We start from the raw sequence: 24,512 nt of genomic DNA on the forward strand, positions 1-24,512 counted from the left end.
AAGGAATTATTCAAACCTGCAATCTCATTTTTTTTTCTGTAGCTATACCAAGTACAAACTTCTTGTTACCTGATTTTGAGGACTGACCTGTTCCCCTATCTCGACTGTTTGTGCTTCCTCTGTGCAGGTACTGAAGGTAGTTCCAACCTGGGATGGCAGCCATCATTCTTATATTAACATTTATAGTGTGGTAGCAGCTAGAGACCAGCCATACCATGGCCCTATAATCCTAGGCACTGTACAAACTAAAAAACCTGCCTCCCCCCCGCCCCCTGTTTACTGTTGCTTCTGCCCTTTCAAAGAGTATTTCTAAAGCTATATTAAACATTGAATTAGTAGAACAATTTCATTTTTTAAAAATTTATCTAACTATGAATTATACACATAGATCAATTAACCAAATTTTGAGCTAAGAAGAATATAGTCAGAATGAGATGAGTCCCAGAAAGGAAATTAGATTTCCATTATATTACATTCTGACTTTTCCACCACTGCATGCCAAACCAATCAATGAGAATTTAGATGAAGGAAACAGTGAAGGTGATTTCCTGAATTGGTCTATTTTAGAGTTCTTCATTGCCCTCAAGTCTGGTGCTATTTGCTTTCTGATGTGGCAAAATGACAGTAGTATGACTCCCATTTTGAGGCGTGAAGAGATGTGTTGATTTAGTGTAGGAATGATTCTTGAGTGCAAAGCACAACTTTTGTCTCATGCAATATGCAGTAGGGTAAAGGTCTCAGACTCTCCTTGCTGTTATGCTTACTACGAAAGCAAACGTTAACTGACAGAGTTGAAGAAAAATAGACTTGCATCGACTCCATGGGGTGAGCTGTGGAGTACTTTGTAGTATCAAGGGCAAATCTTAAGTGTGGGAAAGATTTGGCTAGGACTGCTCCAGGAACCTCACAGGTAGGGAGCAGGCAATTAGTGATTTATAATGTTGAAATCTGAAATGATGGCATGGACTTTAATGCTAAAAGTCCAGACTATCCTAAAGAAAATAGAACTAGAATGTCTGCTTTCCTAGCATTATTGATTTATGTAATACACATGGGAAAATTGGAAAACTTTTTTGTTCCATGTTTATAGAACATCTAGCACAATGGAGCCTTGGAACATGTCTGGGGCTCCTAGGTGGTACAATAATAAATGAGTTCAGATTTTTATATAGATAATGCAGGTGGATGACCTGTGAGACGCTAGAATATCATGATGTACCCTATCTGGGTTAGAAGTTGCCTACTAATTATCAGGTTCAGGTAGAGTAGGGGTATAAGAGGGTCTCTGTAGCACTGCATCCAGGCTGCTTGCGATATGTACCGTGCTCTTTGAGGGCTCCATATTAGCAGAAACCCATCTCCTCTTTGCCTGTTTGGACTCAGAATACCACAGAATTCACTATTTTTGCTACAACTATTCTTTGCTGCAAGTAGATGACTGACTTTTTGTCTCTTATCCTGTTACGGTTTGCCAGTAACTGCTTCTTACACTCAAGCTTTCCCTATTAGTGGGAACAAATTAGATTACCATACATGCTTCCTATACTTTTCCATGGTAGCATGGGTTCTGGAAGACAAGAGTCCAGTTTATAACTATGGAATGGGGAACTGAAATCATGGGCTGGGTTTTTGGACCTTCTAGAAAACAATGCAATAGCTGCTACTCTAGGAGATGAACTGCTGAATCTGACAATGTGTTTGGTGGGAAAGAAGATGTTAAGCTACGCCATCTGCAGCACACTGTAGGAAGAGAGGAGGTAGTCTTGAGAATACAGCAAAAACCTTTCAACAAGTTTTGTCAATCATGGACCACATTCAAAACTACTCAGAAGAAACTTCACCATGATTACTTTCAAGGTTTTTTTGTTCTCCACACAGCCTAGCTACATGTATCTTGGTTACTGCTATGTTGTTCAACTCTAATTGTTATGTGCCAGGGTAGGGGGAAGCTTGAAGTTGGCTTCAGTGTCTAGAAAAAGCCCTGCATGGGACTATTTTTTAAATCCCCCTTCTGCTCCTGCATTGTTTCTTGCATTTTTAGCCCACTCCCACCCGCAAAAACATTAGCTCCCCAAATCCCAAGAGACAGATTTCCCCCATACTATTAAAAAAAAAAAAAGTTAATATAATTAGAATTAAAACAAAAAATCTTGCCTAAACCATGTAAAAAATACTTTAATATAATAAATTGCAATGAGGGATAAATGTGATGTCTAAGTACTAAAGCTTTTATTTAAAAAACAAAAAAACCTTACTTTACGTTGCTAACATTTTATTTATGACAAACTGCTGACGACACAGTACACTTTACCTGCGCCTTCTCATAAGGCAGCGGTACGACAGCAGCCGCGGGTTCCCAGTCCTGCTGCAGAACTCTAGTGCCTCGAAGTTCCTTTCGATATGCCATGCAAACTTAATTCCCTCTGTTAAAATCATTTTAATTCCCTAGGCAGTGTAGCCAAGCCTATGCCAATGGCTCTCCCTTGCTGACGTAGGCGACACAAACTCAGTGGAAAGAGGCTGGAGTATGGGAATGAAAAGTATTTCATGGTCCTAGAGTTCTGGGTCTTTGCACTGCAGGGTCTGACTAGTTACCTCCTCCCTTTTTCTTATCAACATTACTGGTAAGTGAAGTGGAGGGAAGGCACATGGGTTTGGTTATGGGATCTGTCATGTGGGATAGCTGGGCTGCTGCTTTTGTGCAGAAGTGTTGCTTTTGTGTGTTGTCTGTATCCAAAGAGGCCAATTTATAGGGTCCACAATGTCACTGCTCCTGTGGAAAACATGTCTGGACAGCTTGCTTATTTGCACTGCAACCATATCTAGAGGCTCAGGTACTATAATAGACAGTACATACACAAAGATGGTCCCTGCTTCAGACAGCTTACATTTTAAGTGAGGCTCAGCCAGTCTGCTTTTATGTTGCATCTCTTATGTAACTTGCCTGATGAAAACCAGATCTGCCCAGGAAAATATCTCTATAGTCTTCAAGCTTGAGCTTGTTTTACCCTGCCAATTTACGTAGACTGCTCTCTCAGGGTGAAGTCAGCTTGGCCAAGGATTGCTCATTCTGCAAGAGGACTCTGGTGGCTCTCACTTCCAATAGGTTGATGGGCTAGAATTTCTCATTCCTTGATCATGTTCCTAGGTCACGCACAAGAGCCTCCATTGGTATTCAGCAGCATCTTGGGATCCAGGTTGTGGAAGGAACACATCCACTATTACATACATGGCTTCTGGCTACCCCTGAGATCAGCTATCTTCATAAATTGGTATTTTTACATTCTTATACATATCCTCTTTACAACTGTTCCAGGAAAGAAGCAGTAGGAACCGGTGTAATTTCTCCAGTGGGATAACTCCTATGCAATCGGGTAGAAGTTGCAGGTGGTAAAGACAAACTACATCTAAGCGAATCCAACATCAGATATTTCATTCTATCCTTTACCCACATCTCTTCTCTCCAATCACCAAATACTCCATGAGTTTAGGCTTCTAAACATTTCTGTAATTTAATGTTTCCTGATGGGCTGAACAGCTACCTTCATCTCTTCACAGCTCACCTTTTTGGATAAAAGTTGATTTGCACTGGTTGAAATGAGAGCCATGTTTAAACTTTCAAATTCTGTTACTATTCAAAAACATTAAAGTCTCAAACTAGAACACAAAACACAGCTTTTCTGGAGGGGATAAGGTGGGGCAGGGAATAAATGAGTTTTTCATAACCCTGACAGCAAATGAGTAGACTGCCTTCTGGGACATATTTATTACACTGAGAATTCTGTTTTGGGGAACTGGTTCTGTGAATGATGACTGCTCTATCCCCAAAGGAATCCTGGGGTAGACTAGATGGAATATTTTGCTCCGAGTTTCTTTACTGTATTCTTCACTCCATGACTCATAGTATGTAGCAAACCTCTCCCATTTATTAACAGTCAAAATTAAAACAAATACAAAATTATTCATCTTCATAAATTTAGCTGCTTTTATTTGAACCATGTGTAGAAGGTAGAATCTCACATTGTGAGAAGAACGAGACAAACTACTCTCCTGTTGTGCTGTTCTTGTGAGAAGTGCAATATGCACAATATAGAAGAGACAAGGTAAAATAGAGGCTTTGGGAAATTTAGTGTGACAGTATGTTGTTTTAATTTGGTATTTCCTTTTGTCACAACTGCAACCATTTTATAATGTAGAAGTTTTTCTTTCCAATCCTAAGTAGTGACACTCCATTCTTGAGGATATGCTGCCCAATGACAAGAACAGTTTCAGGATTAGTTACTTGAATGTAGTTTATAGAGACTCCACCATCTGTAATCTTCCGGTACCTTGAAATAAAACAGTAATTACAAGATGAAACTGATTGATTGTTGCTAACTCTCAAACATTCAGTTTAGAAAAAAAAATTACTGTATTAATGTTGGTGCAGGAGACTGGACAACTTGGGTAGTTCATAATGGAATATGAAACCATTTGCCTCTAGGTCACTTATTCAAGTTCATTTCAGGTCAACACTGACTGGTATCAGTCATGTTCCTAAAGGATGCACCAATCCCCACCTCTGGCAATATGCTTTTGTTGAGAGGTGAGGTAAAGGAAGAAACTGACTCTAGTGCTGTCTTTACATACATATACAACTCTACAAATAAAATGATGGGGTCTAAATTAGCTATTACCACTCAAGGAAGATCTCTGAATCATTGTGGATAGTTCTCTGCAAACATCCATCCAATGTGCAGTGGTAGTCAAAAAAGCTAATAGGATGTTGGGGATCATTAGGAAAGGGATAGATAGTAAGAAAGTATCATATTGCCTGTATATAAACCTATGGTATGCCCACATTTTAATACTGCATGCAGATCTGGTTGCCTCATCTCAAAATGATATATTGCAATTGAAAAAGGTACAGAAAAGGGCAACAAAAATCGTTAGGGGTATGGAACAGCTTCCATATGAGAGGAGATTAATAAGACTGGGACTTTTCAGCTTGGAAAAGAGATGACTAAGGGGAAATATGAGAGGTCTATAAAATCATGACTGGTATGGAGAAACTAAATAAGGAAGTGCTACACAAGAACCAGGTATCCCCAAATGAAATTAATAGGCAGCACGTTTAAAACAAAAAAATGGAAGTATTTCTTCATACAACACAGTCAACCTATGAAACTCCTTGCCAGAGGATGTTGGGAAGGCCATGACTGTAACAGGGTTCAAAAAAGAACTACTTAAGTTCATGGAGAATAGGTCCGTCAATGACTATTAGCTAGGATGGGCAGGGATGGTGTTCCTCTGTCTAGCCTCTGTTTAGAAGCTGACTCTATACCAGTTCTGTTCATTCCCTCTGAAGCACCTGGCATTGGTCACTGTCAGAAAACAGGATACTGGGCTAGATGGACCATTGGTTTGATCCAGGATAGCCATTCTTATGTGCCCTTCATCATTCATGGCTCTTAATCTGGTGCATTGCACCAGCAATAAATTCACTTATTTCAATATTTTGCTCTAGCAAATCAATTCTCTTGATGACTCTTTTTCACTTCTTAGTGCATTTGGAATTCATGCATCATTCCTTTAGAACTCTAGAGAACTTTGTATGTTCTGGTGCACAGTAAAACCATACCAGACTTAGTCATTTAATGAAATTTAGCAGATAGGAACATTCTACAACTCAGATCAATAGTGTGAAGGTATTTTAGCAGCACAGTTCAGACCCATCAAATTACTTTAGATTAATTTATAAGTTAAAGTGACAGTAGTGTGTTGTACAACTTTTACACCTCTGCTTTTCTCCCACCTCCGTCTGTAGTATCAACACCTCACTAATTGATTTATCAGATGGATGACTACTAGGCGTTTTGATATAACTGAGGACTGAACAAACCAGAAATTCATTTCTAACAGAAGGTCTGCAAGTGTACAACTGCAGCCCATATAACAAACAAGTGGAACATACCCACTAGGTCCATCTGGAATGGCATTGGCTTTGTGACACAGGTCAAGTACACTCATTCCAGGTTCAAGCATCAATTCAGCAAATGGAGCTTCTCTGAAAAGTTCCTGTAATTCTTGGTCAGACATAGCCTCCAGTGCCTCCACATTGCTGTAATACAGTGCTTTCGTACATCTAAAAAAAAATTGTGGTTAACTAAATTAGGGTTCTCCTGTTTTCTTAATTAAAATTTTCTCCCCACGCATCTTTTTACCATAGTAGCCTACCTTCCTACCCATGCCCCCCCACCCCCCCTCAAGTGAACTGAAACCCTTCAAACCTTGTCAATGCAACTCAAGGATAACAGTATCTGCAGAATTACATAACCTATGCCTTTCTCCATTTTGTTGTCCTCCTCTCCCCCACTCAACTGTTCATGAATAAGGCTACGATTTAATCACTGGTACTTTTACTAAAGTCATAGGTCACGGGCAAGAAACAAAAAAAGTCACAGCCTGTACCATAAATACCCTGACTGAATCTTGGGAAGATGGGGGTGAATCTGGACGGCCCACAGCACCAGCTGCCGGGGGTAGGGGGGGAAGGGGAGTGGGGAAGCATCCTGGGGGGCCAGCCGCCGCTCCAGCTGCCTGGGGACTGCTGGTGGGAGCCACTGAGCTGTGGCAGCCCCTGCTGCCCCCAGGTCCAGCCACAACAGCCACTGCTTAGGCAGTCCCTGGGGCCAGCTGCCTGGGGCCGCCAGAGCAGTGGTCAATGCAGCTCCCGGGCCGCTCCAGCAGTGGCTGGCTGCAGAGCCGCTCTAGCAGCGGCCAGTGTGACTGTCCCCAGGGCCAGCTGCTTGGGTGGCCCTGGGGTCAGCTGCACTGGCCGCTGCTGAAGTCACAGAGCCCTATTCATGAACGATCCACACAGTGCCTCCCTCTGGTCATGAAGAGCACTTATCCTAAATAAGCCCGTAACTGGACAGACAAATTAGTAAAACTTTACCTTTTAGCAGATTCCAGACCTTCTTTTCCATGAACAAGCTTAGTTACTTCTGCAGCAAGTCGTTTTTGAGGTCCCCACTTTTCAGGTTCTTTAGCATGCATTTCCATCATATGCTCAATCTCCGGAAGAGGAAGGAAAGTGAAGAGTTTCAGGTACCTACGGGCAGGGAGGGAATTCTTTCATCTCTACATTGGTCAGTATATTAGATTTCCTTTCTATCTGCCATGCAAACTTAATTCCCTGTGTTAAAATTATTTTAATTAATCCAGATTGTAGATATTCTACTTTTTCAGACCTTTATTTCTGTTTGCAAAGTTAGGACAAACCATATGTTTTCTAGATTATTTCCTCAAGTGCATACTCATACACTTACATGGTGGTGTCCCCAAGTCACTTAAAACTCAATGGTCCACTTTTCTGATGCTAACTTGTGATGCATCTACCAGTATGTGTGAATAAATGAAGTGCTAATGTCATGTACATTTATTAATCTGATGTACGTTATTTAATCAATAAAGACATTTTAAAAGAGTAACTTGCATGATGATAGTGGAAATCCATCTTACTGCATGATCTCATACTGTATCTATCTGTATAGAACATAGGCACATTTTCAGTGCTGCTGTTATATAGCGTTCTCTGGAGCAAATTTTGTGAGAAGTGAGGTTTAAGAAGAACTACTTGCCTTTCAATAGTGCTATCTGGCTGTCTAACAAAAAACTGATACAGCTCAAATGGAGAGGTCCTATCTCTGTTTAGCCAAACTGCATTACCAGCAGACTTTCCCAATTTATCTCCAGTGGTACTGGTAATAAGAGGCACGGTGATTCCAAACACATCTTCTCCTGTCACTCTGTGGGGAAAGAATCACAATGCATTAAAATCATATTGCTTGGTAAGCTTAAATGTAATTTGTACTTGGAACTACTGGTCCTTCTGAGCTGCTTCTAAGCCTTTCACAAAGTAATTAGATTATACTAAAGTACATTTTTAAAAAAATCTGTCTTGTGAACTCACTGCCACTAAATGTTTGAGGCGACAATATTGGTGGGATACAAAATAAGCTATAGTTTTATATGTAATAATGAGACTATCCACTTAGGTTTTTAAAAAATTAGAAGTGATATATATAAGCCTCAAGCTTCAGGGTATAAGACAACTAGCAGCTAATAAGAGGTAAGGAAGAAACTTTCTCTGTTGGCAGGTTATTCCATAACAGGGAATTTGGCAGGTTCTTCTGAAGCGTTTGGTTCAGAATACTACATTAAGATGCACTGAATGTCAATTTTGATGTACTATAGCAGGGATGGCCAACCTGAGCCTGAGAAGGAGCCAGAATTTACCAAGGTACATTGCCAAAGAGCCACAGTAATACGTCAGCAGCCCCCCACCCTGCTCCCAGTGCCTCTCCGTCCCTCCTTCCCCATGCCTCCCACCCGCTGCAATCAGCTGTTACGTGTTACGTGGTGTGCAGGAGGCTCTGGTGGGGAGACAGCGAGGGCATGCCAGGCTCGGGGGAAGGGGGTTGAGCACTGAGCACCCCCCGGCACATTGGAAAGTTAGCATATATAGAGTTAGCATATATAGGCTCCAGCCCCGGAGTCAGTGCCTTTGCAAGGAGCCGCACATTATCTCCTGAACATCTGCATGCGGTTCCAGAGCCACAGGTTGACCACCCCTCTACTATAGCGTATTGTAGATGTTCTTCTATGTTCAACGTAACTTGTACAATAACTTTGAATGTTGTCTAGCTTTTTGAGAAGTGCCACGGCAGCCTTTATTTCCATTTCAACTACCAAGACAGGCTAGACCAAGCAGTCTGTTTGCATTTCACTTATTAGTACAGCAGCAACACTCCACCACCATTGGTATCTGCAGTTGTTCCTTAAAAGCATTTTTCAGCTGCCTTTTCTCCTCTACTTCCACTTATCTATTGCAGGGCATGCTGCTATAAATCTCACAAACAGTCTTATATCTTGGAGACAGTCAGAGATGTTTAGAGGCCTCTTCTGTTCTTAACAGGCTAGTTGTTGCCATGATAAAGATTGCAATTACTGAACGTTAAATGCCTCCTGGTCTTTTATTATAGATTAGAGACTAACCAATTTATTTGAGCATAAGCTTTCGTGAGCTACAGCTCACTTCATCGGATGCATACTGTGGAAAATGCAGAAGATGTTTGTTTTTATACACACAAATCATGAAAAAATGGGTGTTTATCACTACAAAAGTTTTTCTCTCCCCCCACCCCACTCGGGTGTCTTGGTAGTTGAAATGGAAATAAAGGCTGCCGTGGCAGTTGGGGTGGGGGGGAGAGAAAACCTTTTGTAGTGATAAACACCCATTTTTTCATGATTTGTGTGTATAAAAACAAACATCTTCTGCATTTTCCACAGTATGCATCCGATGAAGTGAGCTGTAGCTCACGAAAGCTTATGCTCAAATAAATTGGTTAGTCTCTAAGGTGCCACAAGTACTCCTTTTCTTTTTGAGAATACAGACTAACACAGCTGTTACTCTGAAACCTGTCATTATTATAGATTGTGACTTTAAAAAAAAAAAAAGTCTGAGCAGCATTTCAATGCTGCTCCCTCAAAGTCTCTATATCTCAGGCAACCTGACAATGGAGGGTTGTATTGTCACCCATGCACCCAAGAGTTGTTACTACTTATATATTAGAGATGTTAAAGAAAAATTATCATTTTTTGTTTGGTGGAAAACTTGTTGAAATTTTGGAAAATATTGACCACTTTAGCATTACCAATCCTTGCAATTTTATCAAGTTTCATATATGCTAGTTTACTTAACACCCGAGATGCTGGAACCAAATAAGTGTGAGACTCTCGGCTTTCATTTAAAAAATAAAAATTTCTAGCCCTCATGGTTACAAGGAAAAGCTTGAAAGTGTGATCCGTGTGTCCCTAAAGACAAACACCCACTGTCTTCTTTTTTTTAAAAATAATTTAAGCCAATATTAACTATTTGAGGTCTGACTCATTATTTTTGAATACTTGAGCTTGGCCATCCTGAGTTTCTTGCATTACTTGAAGAAACAATAAGGGAAAAAGCTTGACCCCTCCAGTATTTTAATATCACCCTCATCACTGTCACACCTGTGGATTAGCATGTGTGAAGCAACAGGCTTGAGCTTGAGATAGCCACCTCCTCGCTTTTAGATGACAGGTCCCAGCCTGCTAGGTGCCACAGGCCACTTGGCACAAGATGGCACCTAGCAGGCTGGGACCCATCATCTCTCAGGGGCTTCCAGTGCCCAGCCCTATGAGAGGAAGCAGTCAGCTATGCTTCTGCAGCCCAGGGCAATTTGGGACACGTGGTCTCTCTGAGGCTGCCCGTCTCTGAGAGAAATGAAGTGGGAGGCCACAGTGATGCAGCTTGTGCTGGCACCTATCAAGGGCTGTCGAGCCCAATGAGATGAAGTGGTTGGACATACTAGCGTAGCCCATGATGGCACCTGGCAGGCTGGCCTATCGTCTCTCAGGTTGCCATCCCTGTGAGCGATGAAGCTGGTGGCCACAGTAGGGCAGCTCACGTTGGCACCTCAGAGGTTGCCAATCCTGATGAGATGAAACATCTGACCATGCTGGCGCGGCCGGTGGCAGGCCAGCCCCCCTCATCGCTCAGGGGCTGCCCATCCCTATGAGAGATGAAGGCAGAGCCCGCTGGTGCAGCCCAGTCACCCCCCTTGTCCCGCCGCCCGTACTTGGTGACGAGCTCATATCCGGACATGATGTTGCCCATCTGGTCGGCTCCCCCGAGCTGGATGCGACAGCCGTGGTGTCGGTGCAGGTGCAGGAAGTCGTAGGCCTGCAGGGCCGGGTAGAGGAACTCGGCCAGGCTCATGCCCTCGGCGCTGCGGAGCCGAGCCTGGCAGCTCTGCCTGCTGAGCAGGGTGCCCATGCGCAGGCGCCGCCCGACCCCGCACAGGAAGCCCACCACCGGCTCGCGCCCCAGCCACCACGCGTTGTCCTGCAGCATCACCTCGCCCAACCGCGCGCCGCCCGCCGCGGGCCAGAACAGCAGGCGGTGGTTCTCGAAGAGCCTCCGCAGCCCCTCGCGCAGGCCCAGCGCGTGCGCCCGCGCCAGCTCCTCCGACAGCGGCTCGCGCTCCTTGGTGCGGCCGCTGGGGTCGCCCAGGCGGGCGGTGGCCCCGCCTACCAAGGCGATGACGTTGTGCCCCGCGCGCTGAAAGTGCAGCAGGCCCATGACGGTCAGCAGGTGGCCGACGTGCAGCGAGTCGGCCGTGGCGTCGAAGCCGCAGTAAACGGCCTGCGGGGGCCGGCCCGGCTCCAGCAGGGCGGGCAGCCCTTCCTCCGCGCCCTGCGCCGGGAACACCTCCTGGAACAGGCCCCGCTCGCTCTGCGCCGCCAGCAGCCTCTTGGCGGCCGGAGCCCGCTGCGGCTGGTGATGGACCCGCCGGGAGAGGAGCCCGCAGAGACCCGCGGCCCGGCGGGCCCCCACTCGCCGCAGCGTGGGCGCCGCCATCTTGGCTGGCGAGGGCGGTGCGCGGGACGCTGGGGACGAAGAGTCTGACGGAAGGGGGGGGCTCCTCCCCGATTGTCGCCGGAGCGGGCACGGCCGCGGGGCCGGGCTCCCGGGGCCCCGCCCTCTCCTGGGCCCTGCGTAAGAGCTGGGTGCAGCAGCCCCGCCTCCGCCCCACCCCGTGCTCCGCGGCTCCTAGCACCGCCCCCCCCCCCCCGGGGCCGGCTTCCGCCTTTTTTTTTTTTTTTTTTTTTTTTTTTTGCAGCCCCAAGCGGGGAAAGTGGCGGGCGCACGCTGCGCGTGATCAAGAAAAAAATCCCGTTGTCAGAGAACGACCCTGTGCGCCAGCTCGGATTTGCAAAGCCTCCCGCCGTGATCCCCTCGAGCCCCGCCCAAAGGTCTCCTCTTTTCAGGACTCACTCCCTGGCCAGTTTCATTTTTCCAGGCCCACGTGTTGTTAGTTACATACGTTAAAATTACTGGCGTTTTAAACGCTTTCCTTTTTCTTAAAATGTGTGTTTTGTTCTTAATATTTGGATTCAATGACACCACAATCTGATTTGATGAAAGTGATTAGACATACCGGACAAAGTGGTTGGCTGCTGTTACTGGGGAACAAGTGCTGGCTGAACCTGCCAAAGGTGAGAGAGACTCTGCTCCGGCTAGAAAAAGAGAAACTAGGGTCCCCCCTCCCGCCACTGGGCCATACCTAACCAAAATGACATGCTTCTGGTTCAGCAAAGCACGTGCTTATTTTTGTTTGTGAGTGACTTCCTTGAAGTGATTAGGTAAGTACTTATGCGTGTGCTTAACTTTAAATTGGCGTCTAGAAAAGGGCAGAGCGGTTGCAGACTCTGTCCCTATAGGTACCTTGAGTGGCAGGTGAAGTTCTTTACCTACATAAAACAATACATTTGAGGTACTGGGGCATGACAACGTGTTAAACAGTTATATTTGTGACAATGAGTTGAAAAGGAAGTATGGAAAGACTGTACTAATATAAAATAACTCTCAGTGCTAAAAATGTTGCAATTTTATGTATCAAATGATTTGTTATACTGCAAAATAATAAAGCAAAAGCAATTTAGCTCAGTGGTTTGAGCAGTGGCCTGCTAAATCCAGGGTTGTGAGTTCAATCCTTGAGGGGGCCATTTAGGGATCTGGGGCAAAAACTGGTGATTGGCCCTGCATTGAGCAGGGGGTTGGACTAGATGACCTCCTGAAGTCCCTTCCAACCCTGAGATTCTATGAAATTAGATGTAATTTGTGGCCTTGAGATGCCTCGTGAATCCTTTCCAGTATGTCATTGTAGGCTACTGTGGAACTGCAATACAGTTTCCATAGGAAATCAGATCAGCTTTAGGGAGTCACCTCTAGTCCTGAATTTATTTAAAGTGTAATAAGATTTCACTAACAGTCCAAACCTGGTTGGTGGGCCATCTTTGGATACACAGTCCCATGAAATAGGCTTCACTTATCCCTGTTTCGGTTATCTTCCTGATCATTTTGCTCCCACTTCCCTTTCAAGACATGCTCCAAATACCCTTTTCTTTACATTCCCTGCACATTTCCACTGGTTCCACTCCATTTCATCTGTCATGTGTTCTCTTTCTACACCTACCACATTTCTGACCAGGAACTCAGGTCTTTTAGGAATGGTTCTTCCCTTTTTTTCCCCATGGGAATTATTTCTTTGCTTCTTGCTAGGTGACTCGCACTTACTCTACTCAGGTATCTGATTTTTTTTTACACCACTTGTCAGCTCAGACATTAACTATAACATATTGGAAAGTTCCTTTTAAAAATTCAAACTTAATTAGGATCTTAGGTATTCTCTCTTATGGATACCACAATCACAATGCTTTATTTGTAGCTATAAGGTTCTTGAAAGAGGCTTCCATGTCTTCTGAGCCTTGGCACCTTTTTGGTAAAAGCAATTTCATTCATATATTAAATGTGGAATGGAATGCTTATCAGACTTAAAGACTCTAATTATTCTTAATCTCTTTTCTGAGGGAAGGCAAATGATTTATAATTTGTCTGCACTACCAGTCACATGAATTAATGAACTGAACTGCACTTTGCCATGCTTTGTGTTAAGCTTTATGGCAGGTCTGAATCAGGTAACATACTCTATTCACTCAAGTCATTCTGTGGGCTTATCAGATTGAAAATTTGATTGAAGGCTGAACTTTAGTATTGACTTTTTTTTCCTTATGCTGGTTAGAGCTGGGAGGGAGTTTGGGTGCAGGAGGGGGTTTGGGGTGCAGGATCTTGGAGAGAGTTTGGGTGTGGGAGAGGTGCGGGCTCTGGGAAGGAGTTTCGGTGCGGGCTCTGGGCTGGGAAGGAGGGTTGTGTGCAGGAGGGGCTGTGGGGCATGGGGCTGGGCCAGGGATGAGGAGTTTGGGGTATAGCAGGCAGGCTGCCCCAGGACTGGGGGCCAGAGAGAAGGACTCCCCACCAGCAATCTCCACAGGAGGGGGGCCCCTCCCCAGCACAACATTCAACCAAGCCCCCCAGGCTGCTGATCAGGAGGTCCAGCCAGGATAAACCTTCCTCCACACCAGAGTTGGCTCAGTCACCCGCTGGGAGCGGGGGGGCGCAGCTGCCATGTGCCTCCTCCCCACCTTCCTCTGCAGGCACAGCAAGCTGCCTCAGCCTGCCCCCAACACCACTCCCTTGTAGTGGACTGTGGCAGTGGCCATCAAGGGAGCGCAGCAGGGAGCTTCAGGGGGCAGCTTCCCACTGCCAAGGGCTGGTAGGGACAGCCAGGGGAGGCAGGTGGGAGAGCCCTGGCCCTGAACATTGGTGGAGCTAGGCCCTGAATTTGCTGAAGCCTGGGCACCATGGGCCCATACAACTCACCAGCCCTGCTGTCCAGTTCATCACTCCATAGTCAGAAGTGAGGAGCAAGTCACTTGCAAATTAACATTGGGGGGGGGAGGGAGGCAGAACTTTTTTGCTAGAGATGCGCAGAGTACAAGAATAAAGTGCCCTCTGGTTCATCATTTCAAAGGGCATTTTTGGAGCTTATCTTCATACCCTGCACTAGTCTGGTCAACTTCCATTATTTCAGAGAATTAATCTAGTTTAATTAACACTGTGTATTTTAAATAGTTGTGACAAAGCACTGTCCTTGTCTCTGTGGGTCTCACATTCCCTGGCAGATTTCACTAGCCTCAGAGGCTGACTGTGACCCTCCATGTAGCCCTTCTCTTTTTAGGGGCAAGGGTCACAGCCTACTGAGCCATTTTCATCACAAGCCAGCAAGGGAGGTGAGAAGAAGCTATCCTCCCTCACACAGTCTCTGTTGTCTCCCTGATTAATCAGGGGGGAGTCCAGGCCTGCCCTCTACTCCGGGTTCGAGCCCAGGGACCCTAATAGTATCAGCTATGATAGCTGACTTTTTTTGAAACAGGACACATACAATTCCCTGAGCTACTTCCCCAGAGCTGCTTCCCCACTTCTTTGAGATCCACTTCACCCTTACCTCAGGGCCTCCTTCCTTATGCCTGATATGGTTTGTACTGCTCAGTCTCACCAATAGTGCAACTTCCTCCTCCAGCTCCTGACACCCCACCTGACTAACTGGGAGGTTTTTAACTAGTTTCAGCCAGCCCCGATTGGCTTCAAGGTCCCAATCAACCTAGCTGTCTCCACTGTTTTCTGGAAGGATCTTAATTGGCCCCAGGTGTCTTGATTAACCTGGAGCAACTGCCATTTGATTACTATGGTAACAGGGATTTGTTTAGCCTGGGGCTAATATACCTGTTTCTTGCTACTTTCCGATAGCCATCTGGCCTTGCCCCTTCACATAGTACACACAGCATTATGAAATAGGATTGACCTATTACAACATCATCAGGAAATAGTTTGTGATCACGACAAATAAATGAACTGAAAGTAGTTTTTAAGTTTCACTTCTGCTCTTTAAAAGCCTTTTAAATGTCTGTGAAGCAAATGCTCTTAGTAATAGAGAAACAGGTAAGAAAAGCATAAATTTACTCTATTAAATGGCTTTTTATTTAGGTGTTTAGAATATACAAAATAAAGTTTCTTTCAGTCACCAATAGTTAACAATTCCTTTAAAAAAAAGTAGAAATCGGTGTTAATTACACAGAAGAAAATGGAGACGACACACCAAAATGATGGTGCAATATTTATTGAATGTGTTTCATCTGCTTTGTGAGAAGTTGAAACATCAATGTTATTTTTCAGAGTAGCAGCCGTGTTAGTCTGTATCCGAGTACTTGTGGCACCTTAGAGACTAACAAATTTATTTAAGCATAAGCTTTCGTGGGCTACAATCCACTTCATCGGATGCAGTATACTTGAATTAATCCAATTACAGGGAAGGGCTCAATTCTCTTATTTTTTTGAAAGTTTATTTTGCTGGCGAACAGTATGAGGCTGTGATATTACATGTCAAAATTTTCTGTTCATGTACCTTTCATTCATATGGAGGAAAAGCGTTTATTATGCTGTTTTAGAACACATTTATAAGCACAATGAAATTATATTTTTTCATATATGTATGATTTTGATTCTGGACATAATGATATAATCTTTCTTTACCACAGTGATATCAGATGAAAGAAAGAGGAAGGACGGAAGGAAGAAATTGTTAAATATTTTCCAAAGGAAGAGACTTTTACAGTCAGACATGGAACGGGGTTTGTATTTCTCTTGGCTTACATTTTGAGCTGATTAATAGAAGAAACTGGTACCCAGTTAAACATATTTACACATTTGACAATTGGGCTCTTCCTAGTAGATCTGATGTGCAGATCCCAGCTGCTTATGGATGTGCAGGACATTTGTGGCAGCCCAGGTCTATTATTATTATTATTATTTTATTGTTTGTTTATTTGTATTGTGGTAGCACCTAGGGGCTCCAATCGTAGATCAGGATCACAATTACTTCTTCTTGCTGCCCACCTATGAATGGTGGCTGCAGAGGAAATAATAGTAGGGATGTACAACCTCATGGGAAGGGACCCACAGGTCAAGGCCTACACGATTCTTAGTAGAAGACTGGGGCCTTACTATTTATAAAGCAATGTACACAATATGGGGTCTTAAAATGGGTAAAATATGATAAACAAAAGATAGTCCACGAGGCCTGAGAACTATGCAGTTAACGAACAAAGTGATAGGTACCATTGGTAAGTTTGATGAAAGATGTGGAATATTTGTAAGAATCAATTTCCAATGTAATTTAAAGGAAAAAGTGGGTGGAATAGAAAATAAGTTTTTAACCACTTGCTCTTGTGTGAACAAAACTAAATCACTAATCCTTATCTTTCTTTAAATTCTTTATTATATCTGGCGTGTGTACCTCAGTACTCAGAATTGCACTTACTTAAAACCCAATCCAACATCTGTTGAAGTCATCTGAAAGACTTCAACAGTGTTGTGACTGGGCATCAGCTGAGGCAAGGTTGCACATCTTGGACCTGATTCCCTACTCTGTTACAGTGGTCTTATCCAGTGTAACTACATTCTGGTCTGTAAAGTTAAACGGGTAAAACTGATGCAGTGGAGTGAGTATCAATCTTGTGCAGAACAGAGCATTCTATATCTAGCAAATTGTCCCACATAATGGATTATTGATGTTTTGGTAAATATAAGAAATTCCATATAAAAATTGTTACAAATAACGTAAAGGTTGTAATGTGAAGTACTCAGAATTCAGCAATGGAGCTATGCCAATTTACATCAGTTGAGGATCTGGCCCAATATTTTTTCTGTAAGACCCCGCCTCATCCAATGTATAGGCTGGTTGGTGAGCAGTGAAGAAAGCTGGAGGCTTTGTTTACGCTGTGTGTTTGTTTTTTGCATACATCTGTAAAACCAAAGAACTCCAAAACAAAACAAAACAAAAAACCTGGAAGGGTCAGCAAGTCCAGCTTCCTGTGCTGAGGCAGGACCAAATAAACCTAGACCATCCCTGAGAGGAGTTGTGTCCAGCCTGTTCTTAAAAACCTCCAATGGTGGATTACACAGCCTTCCTTAGAAATTCTCAGGCTACCCGGAGTGGTTCATGAACATGGGTGCCAACCTCAGGGAAGACTGTCAAGAAGCAGGCCTACAATCCCCAAATTGGTTGTATGTTCTATACTTAGCTTTCACAAACCAAGTAACAAGTGTGAACTCCACAAGCACTATAATAGCCCTAACATGGTAAGACTAGATCAGTGGTTTTCACCCAGGGATACGTTTACCCCTGGGGTACGCAGAGGTCTTCCAGAGGGCACATCAACTCATCTGGATATTTGCCTAGTTTTACAACAGGCTACATAAAAAGGACTAGCGAAGTCAGCACAAAGTAAAATTTCATACAGACAATTATTGTTTGTATTGCTCTATATACTATACATTGAAATGTAAGCACAATATATTGCAATTCATTTTATAATTATATGTTAAAATAAGAAAGTAAGCAATTTTTCAGTAATAGTGAGCTGTGACACCTTTGTATTTTTATTTTTGATTTTATAAGGCAAGTAGTTTTTAAGTGAGGTGAAACTTGGGGTATGCAAGACAAATCAGACTCCTGAAAGGGTACAGTAGTTTGGAAAGGTTGAGAGCCACTGGACTGACCCTTTGTGGTCCCTTCTAACTCTATGGTTCTATGATTCAATGTTAACATGGAGTCACAGACAGTCCCCTTGGGCACTCTGGTCTATCTTTTCACCCAGGCAAGCCTGCCTTTGTGATAGATGCTCCCATACACCAGAAAGCACAACAAAATTCAGGTTACTCTCAGTTCCAAAGGACCTGTCACTTACCCCAGGTCAGTTGCACCTAGATCTCTCACCAAAGGCAAGCTTGTAGCTAATCCTGTAATAAACTAACTAAAGATTTATTAACTAAGAAAAGAAATGAGGGTTATCTACCACAGCGGTTCTCAAACTTTAGCAACCTGAGGACCCCCATTTTGATTTAAAAAATTTTGGGCACCCCCAAGCCCTTCCCCTGCTCAGCCCTGCCCCCTTCGCCAAGGCCCCGCCCGCTCTCACTCCATACCCGCTCTCTCCATCATTGGCTCTCCCCCACTCTCACTCACTTTCACCAGGCAGGGGGTTGAGGTGGAGGAGGGGGTGTGGGCTCTGGGAGGGAGTTGGGGTATGGGAGGGTATCAGCATGCCTTCATGGATCACAACTGAGAATACCAAATTCAGGACAAACTGCTGAGAAATATGGCAGATACATCTCAAAACTGGTGGTTTGGGATGTATCTGATATACCAAATCAGCAACACAAGTAAACTTCTGTTTCACCACACTGACTAATACGTCAGAAAAGCAGTTTTTTAGGCATTCCAGTCCTGGATTCAATATCCAGACAATAGACTTAAAGATGCGTGGTTCTTTAAAACCAGTTTCATCAAACAAAGTGTTCTTCTGATCCTAAAGGACCAGCCACGTACCCAGGACAATATATCACTCAGATATAACCCAATAATCAAGCTGTTGCTAATCATTTAGTATCTAAAATCTAAAGGTTTATTTATAAAAAGAAAGAAAGGTAAGAGTTAAAATTGGTTAAAGGAATCAAATACATACAGCAATTGCAAAGTCCTTGGTTCAGGCTTGTAGCAGTGATGGAATAAACTGTGGACTTGTTAAGTCTCTGGTTGCTTCCAAATCATTGGAAGGGCCTCAGCCCCTTGGTTAGAATGCTCCCATTAGTATAAATTCATAGGCCATAGGTTTGAGTAGGAAAGAGGCAAAATTGAGATGTTTCCAGCACCTTTTATAGCTTCTGCCATGTGGAGGGAAATCCATTGTTTCAAACAAAGACATCAGGCCAGCTAGTGGAGAATTACAGGTAAAAGATGGAGTTTGGAGTCACATGAGCAAGTCACATGTCTAGGCATGATTTTGCTTAGTCATAGCAGGAAATTCTGTTAAGAGTAAATATGTGTCTTCCATTGTGAGCTAAGTGTTATTTTGATGGGCCACTTAACTTGAATAGTCTCTTCAAGATGTACAGGCTAAATACCTTGTGGGCATTGCCACAGGAGCAAGCATATTTGAAATCCAGATATAAAGCCAATACTCATAACTTTAAATACAATAATGGTACATGCATACAAATAGCAAAATCATATTCAGCAAATCATAACCTTTCCATAGACACCTTACTTGACAACCTTTGTACAATATTTGTTGCAATTATATAACAGTGGTAGCAACAATAATCTACATGGTTATATTTTAATCAGATAACTTCACAGAGGGGATGTGGGCTCTAGGCTCTGGGAGGAAGTTTGGGTGCGGGGGGGGGGTGGTATGGGCTCTGGGAGGGAGTTTGGGTACAGGGTGCGGGCTCCGGCCAGGCAGTACTTACCTTGGGCAGCCCCAAAAGCAACCTGCATATCCGTCTGGCAGCGGTTCCTAGGCGGGGAAGCCAGGGGGTCTCCGTGCGCTGCCCCTGTCAGCAGACACCGCCTCTGCAGCTCCCATTGGCCATAGTTCCCAGCCAATGGGAGCTAGGAAGTCAGTGCTTGGGATGGGGACAGTGCACGGAGACCCCCTCCTCCTCTTCCACCCCAGAGACGTGTCAGCTTCTTCCAGGACTGGTGCGGAGCCAGGACAGGTAGGAAGCCTGCCTTAGCCCTGCTGTGCCACCAGATTTTTAGCATGCAGGAGGCACTGGGAGGGAGGGGGAGGAGTTGAGTTGATCAGCGGGGCCTGCAGACTTCCTGGGGTACCCTCGGGGACCCCCCAGGGGTCTGTGGGCCCCAGTTTGAGAAACACTGGTCTACAAGGTTAAAGCAGTTAAACATACATACACAAATGAGTTACTGTCTTCGGTTTCAAAATATAATAGTAGTTGCTGTAATGTGCAAGCTTAATATGTCCTTTAGGACTAACCCAAGCTACGCAGCTGGGGGAATCCCTTGTTTATTAGAATTACTGCCCTCTCCAAATTCCAAGCAGCATAGTGATAACAATTTCTCCTTAACAGAGATTTTTATTCCCTTACCCCAGCATTCAAGCTGTGACGGGAGGAGGGTTTGTGCATGTATCTGCTTCCTGGGTGTGGTGAAGCAATCAATAAAGTCATTCATCCATTGGTGTTCCACAATTTGTCTGGTGTCTATAGGCCTTGTTTTGTTGGAGAGGAAATGACACCTCTTCCGGTGAACTAGTATTTCACGCTTGGTAATTCTTCTCTCCTGACTGTGGGGGTTTTCAGTTTCATAGCAAACACTTTCGTAGTACAAAGCAAACACTTCCATATTACCTTATAACAAGGGACACAGATATTAACAAGATTGAGATTAATGCACGCAGCAACTCACAAGCATTCCGCTAAATACGTTCTTATAACTTTAACATCTCTTGTAACAATGGTAACACACAGGTGAGTCAGACTGTTTTCCAGCTATGCATTTGTCAGTGTTCAGTGATGTCTAGGGGCCTTGGCAAGAGCTGGCACCGGTCTGCCAGCGTCACAGAAGCCTGTTCCAGAGATTAACTGTCCTCATAGTTAAAAGGTGCCCAAAGGTTAAATTTTAGCCCCATTTACTTCAGTGGTGCCAAGTTTTCACCCCAAATGTTTTTTTTCATGATAGATGCTCAGTAAATTACCTGCATTACAACAGTTGACAATGTTTTTAACAACATAGATTGGGGCTCTTTTTGAATATGTCTATTGAATATGTCTTTTTCTTTCTTTGAAACTATGTAGGTTACAAGATTGCCACACGTTTAGGAAATAAAAAAGACATGTGTATGTTTCTAGCCCTTCATATGGAGAAATCTCCAATGTGTGTTAATCCATCTGAAAAGGTATGCAATGAGAGAGATGTCACTGCAAAGAGGTGTTTCTTTCCAGTAAAAGGGGATGAACCTTTAAAATCACTGATAATATCAATTAATAGGTACCAACAGTAATCAATACCATTTAGTTTTCAGTCGGCAAGCAGATGAACAGTTACATAAAGAGCTCAGTTCCCTAATTAGATAACAGCTGAGATGTGATCATTCACAGGCACTATATCATATCAATATACCATAATCCTTAACATACCTAATGGTAGGTAGTACAGTGGTAGGAGATTTCTGGAAAAGGCTAGTGTATACAAGTCTTCTGTTTTAGTTTTCCTATCTGTTAAATGGGGATCGTAAAGCTTACTTGCTGGGGTGCTTTGGAGATTTGTTCATACTGTATAGAGATTTTAAAATGTAAAACATTTTATGTATTAAATATTATTGTTATTGATCACTTTCCATCCTTCCTGTGCATAATGGGCCAGATTAACTACTGTTCTTTAAGATAATTGAATAACATGTGAAACCCCCTAGTGTAGATTATTCCAGTTACTGCCTCCACAGAGAAGACTAGAATTTTACCTTTAAGAGTGAATTTGTTTGAGCTTAAGTTATACACTAACTTCATAAGAAAGCTTTGTCAGATAATATCATCTATTATTTGAATCCAAAGCCACCCAGAAGGATTAGGTCTTTATTGTGCTGGGCACTGTATAAACATAAGAACATAAGAATGGCCTTACTGGGTCAGACCAAAGGTCCATCAAGCCCAGTATCCTGTCCTCTGACAGTGGCCAATGGCAGGTGCCCGAAAGGGAATGAACAGACAGATTATCATCAAGTGATCCATGCCCTGTCACCCACCCCCAGTTTGTGGCAAACAGAGGATAGGGACACCATTCCTGCCCATCCTGGCTGATAGATTCATGGAAGATAGCCATTGATTAACCTATCTAGCTCCCTTATACGTGGACATAGTTTCTCATCCAAAAAGCTTGCAATCTAATCAGTAGCACTGATGTTTCTCTGCCTTACTGTATCCATCACAGCTAATGTAATGCTGACAAAAGATCCTGATAGAAATGATTTAGACCCCTCACAAAGTCACGGTTCCTTTTTCTTGCTCATAGATTTCACTTGAGGGTGTTTTAGAAAACTATGGGTTGATTTTGCTTGCTTAAGGTCACTTGGAGTTTCATCAGTGACTTCAAAGGGAGACTGATTGGGTCCATTCAGAAACAGCATACACATATAAAGATAGTGAATTAATAAGAATAATGAACAAGTAAATAAATATGCATAGGGCTGATAAAGCAGAAAGACAAATTAAGAGCCAAAGGTTATTAGGACTCAAGAATCAATGTACTTATATACAGTGTGGCCAAATCTGTAATACATTGAAGCTGCTTTTTAAAACGTAGGTGTTTGTAAAATAAAATTTGCAGACAAATAGTAAGTCACAATGTTTTCTTTCAGTTCAATAAAACTGGGATTGTTGTGTGCGAGTCAGACAAAATACACAAAGTGGTAGCAATGAGCTGCTCCAGAGAAAACTTACATGCTGTGCAACATGTCATGCTGAACGTTCCCTGTTCTTTGAGTAACTGCACTGTGTATTTGTCCAGGAAACCCTGCTCCATCTGTACTACATTTCTCATTCAAGGTAAATAATAAACTGACCAACCCTTGAAGTCAATGGGAGGTTTTTTCTTTTTCTTTTTCTTTTTTTTTTGGGTAAGGAGATCAGAAATAAGCCCGTACTGAATATCGGGTATGAAAAAATCATGTTATCTTATGGAACTCTATCCTGCAAATCCTGACTCTCACAAGTGGTCCTTTATTCATGTAAGTAGTCCCTTTGAAATCAGTGAAACTATTTGCCTGGAAAGGATTTGCAGGCTAGGGTCATAAATTGTAGTTCTCAAGTCATGTAGTGTGAGTTTGTGTCAGGATCCACTTATGAAGCAGGTCCAAAAATATATAACTCTCAGTTTTCGGCTCCCCTGTCCCCAAGGGCCACATGCTACAGCTCAAGTTGATGGTGCAAAGCTTGCTTTTATGCCCTCCCACTACTGAGCTGTCTGGGCACCAGACCAGCCCCTAGCAAAAGTTAGAATAGCTGGGTGTAAGGCTAGCCTGGCCCTGGCTCCTTTTCTCAGCCATGCTCTCTCTACTGGCCTCAGGTATGACGGGTGGGATAGTAGCTGTTACAGTGATTCTACAGCATCCAAGGAGCCCTCTGTACTGGGGTGTGGATATTCTCTGTGGCCAGCTACATTAGTTTTTCTTCACTAGAATGCACCAACAGCATTGCACACACTGGCTGCACTGCAATAGAGAATTAGGCCCACCATTGTTATCAAGAAATGTAGGCATTAATGATCCTGTCTGGTTGAATTGTACTACAAATCAGTCTAAATTTTCATCTTTAGGATCAGTTTCTTCAGTCTATTACTGGCCAATGTCTCCAGAAATAAAAGGGGAAGATTCAGCAGTTCAGGAAGATCTCAAGCAAGTTGACCAAATGTTTCTCAGAAGTAATATAAGTAGCAGTGTTTTTCTACCAATCACAGACTCTGACACTGTATTTAAGATTTCATCTAGAATCAAAATATACAAGTGCACAGAATGCAGTTCCCATTATGCTGAGGCTGTCCCTAAAGACATGGAAAAAAATAGTTCATTGCTTAATATGCAAGGCCATATAAGGATATGTGCAGAGCAGATGAAGATTGCATTGTGTTGCCTTGATAGTTTACTGCATTGTCCCCATGGAGAATTTGAAAAAAAAGAAAAGATTGAAGTGGAAAAAATGCACACACATGCATTGCAGCTTTGTTATCTTTTAGCAGCAAGATCTGGTAAGTATACTGAAAATATAGAAAAAATAGCAAACAAATATGAAAACGTATTTTTCCTAATAAATTTAGTTAGAGCTAAGCCAAATATTTCATAACTCATGCTGATAACAAAGGAATTGGCATGCTTTCCTCACCCAGGAGCTAAATAAATAATTTTTCATTTAAATAAGTAGATATGTTTTATTGAAATCATATCCAGTACTACATTTGAGTCAAAGTAGATTTAAACTCAGATCAGTACAAGCAGTGATGAGCTGCCAAAAATCTTAACAACCGGTTCCCTCCTCACCCTATGAGGGGGTCGTTACCCACCCCCGCCCCCTGGGGCTCCTGCCCCATCCAACCCCCTGCATTCCTTGACGCTCCCCCTCCAAGGACCCCTGCCCCATCCACCCCCTTCCCCTGTCCCCTGACTGCCCCCAGAACCGG

General features: G+C 43.3%; 2 protein-coding genes across 9 annotated transcripts in view; one reads left to right on the plus strand and one right to left on the minus strand.

Annotated features, from left to right (window-relative positions):
* Positions 1–3,958: 3,958 nt before the first annotated feature.
* On the minus strand, positions 3,959–11,556 carry YARS2 (tyrosyl-tRNA synthetase 2). The gene is made up of 5 exons (XM_048830034.2): positions 10,659–11,556; positions 7,623–7,790; positions 6,938–7,093; positions 5,954–6,124; positions 3,959–4,328 (listed from the first exon to the last, which is right to left on the minus strand). The coding sequence occupies exons 1-5, from the start codon at positions 11,438–11,440 to the stop codon at positions 4,169–4,171; spliced, it is 1,437 nt and encodes a 478-aa protein (XP_048685991.1). The 5' UTR covers positions 11,441–11,556; the 3' UTR covers positions 3,959–4,168.
* Positions 11,557–11,636: 80 nt separating this feature from the next.
* The window catches only part of LOC125626659 (uncharacterized), a 73,234-nt gene continuing 60,358 nt past the window's right edge, over positions 11,637–24,512 (plus strand). For 6 of the 8 annotated variants that reach the window (XM_048829904.2, XM_048829921.2, XM_048829932.2 and 3 more), the window contains exons 1-5: positions 11,637–12,078; positions 16,018–16,110; positions 21,140–21,240; positions 22,699–22,885; positions 23,655–24,083. In XM_048829904.2, coding sequence (XP_048685861.2) covers positions 16,101–16,110; positions 21,140–21,240; positions 22,699–22,885; positions 23,655–24,083 — 727 coding nt within the window. In that variant the 5' untranslated portion in view covers positions 11,637–12,078; positions 16,018–16,100. Of the gene's footprint in view, positions 12,226–16,017; positions 16,111–21,139; positions 21,241–22,698; positions 22,886–23,654; positions 24,084–24,512 lie in introns of those variants that run through there. The other 2 variants (XM_048829913.2, XM_075122786.1) reach the window with 2 other exon arrangements.

Source organism: Caretta caretta, chromosome 1 (assembly GCF_965140235.1).
Source record: "Caretta caretta isolate rCarCar2 chromosome 1, rCarCar1.hap1, whole genome shotgun sequence".
Taxonomy (NCBI): domain Eukaryota; kingdom Metazoa; phylum Chordata; order Testudines; family Cheloniidae; genus Caretta; species Caretta caretta.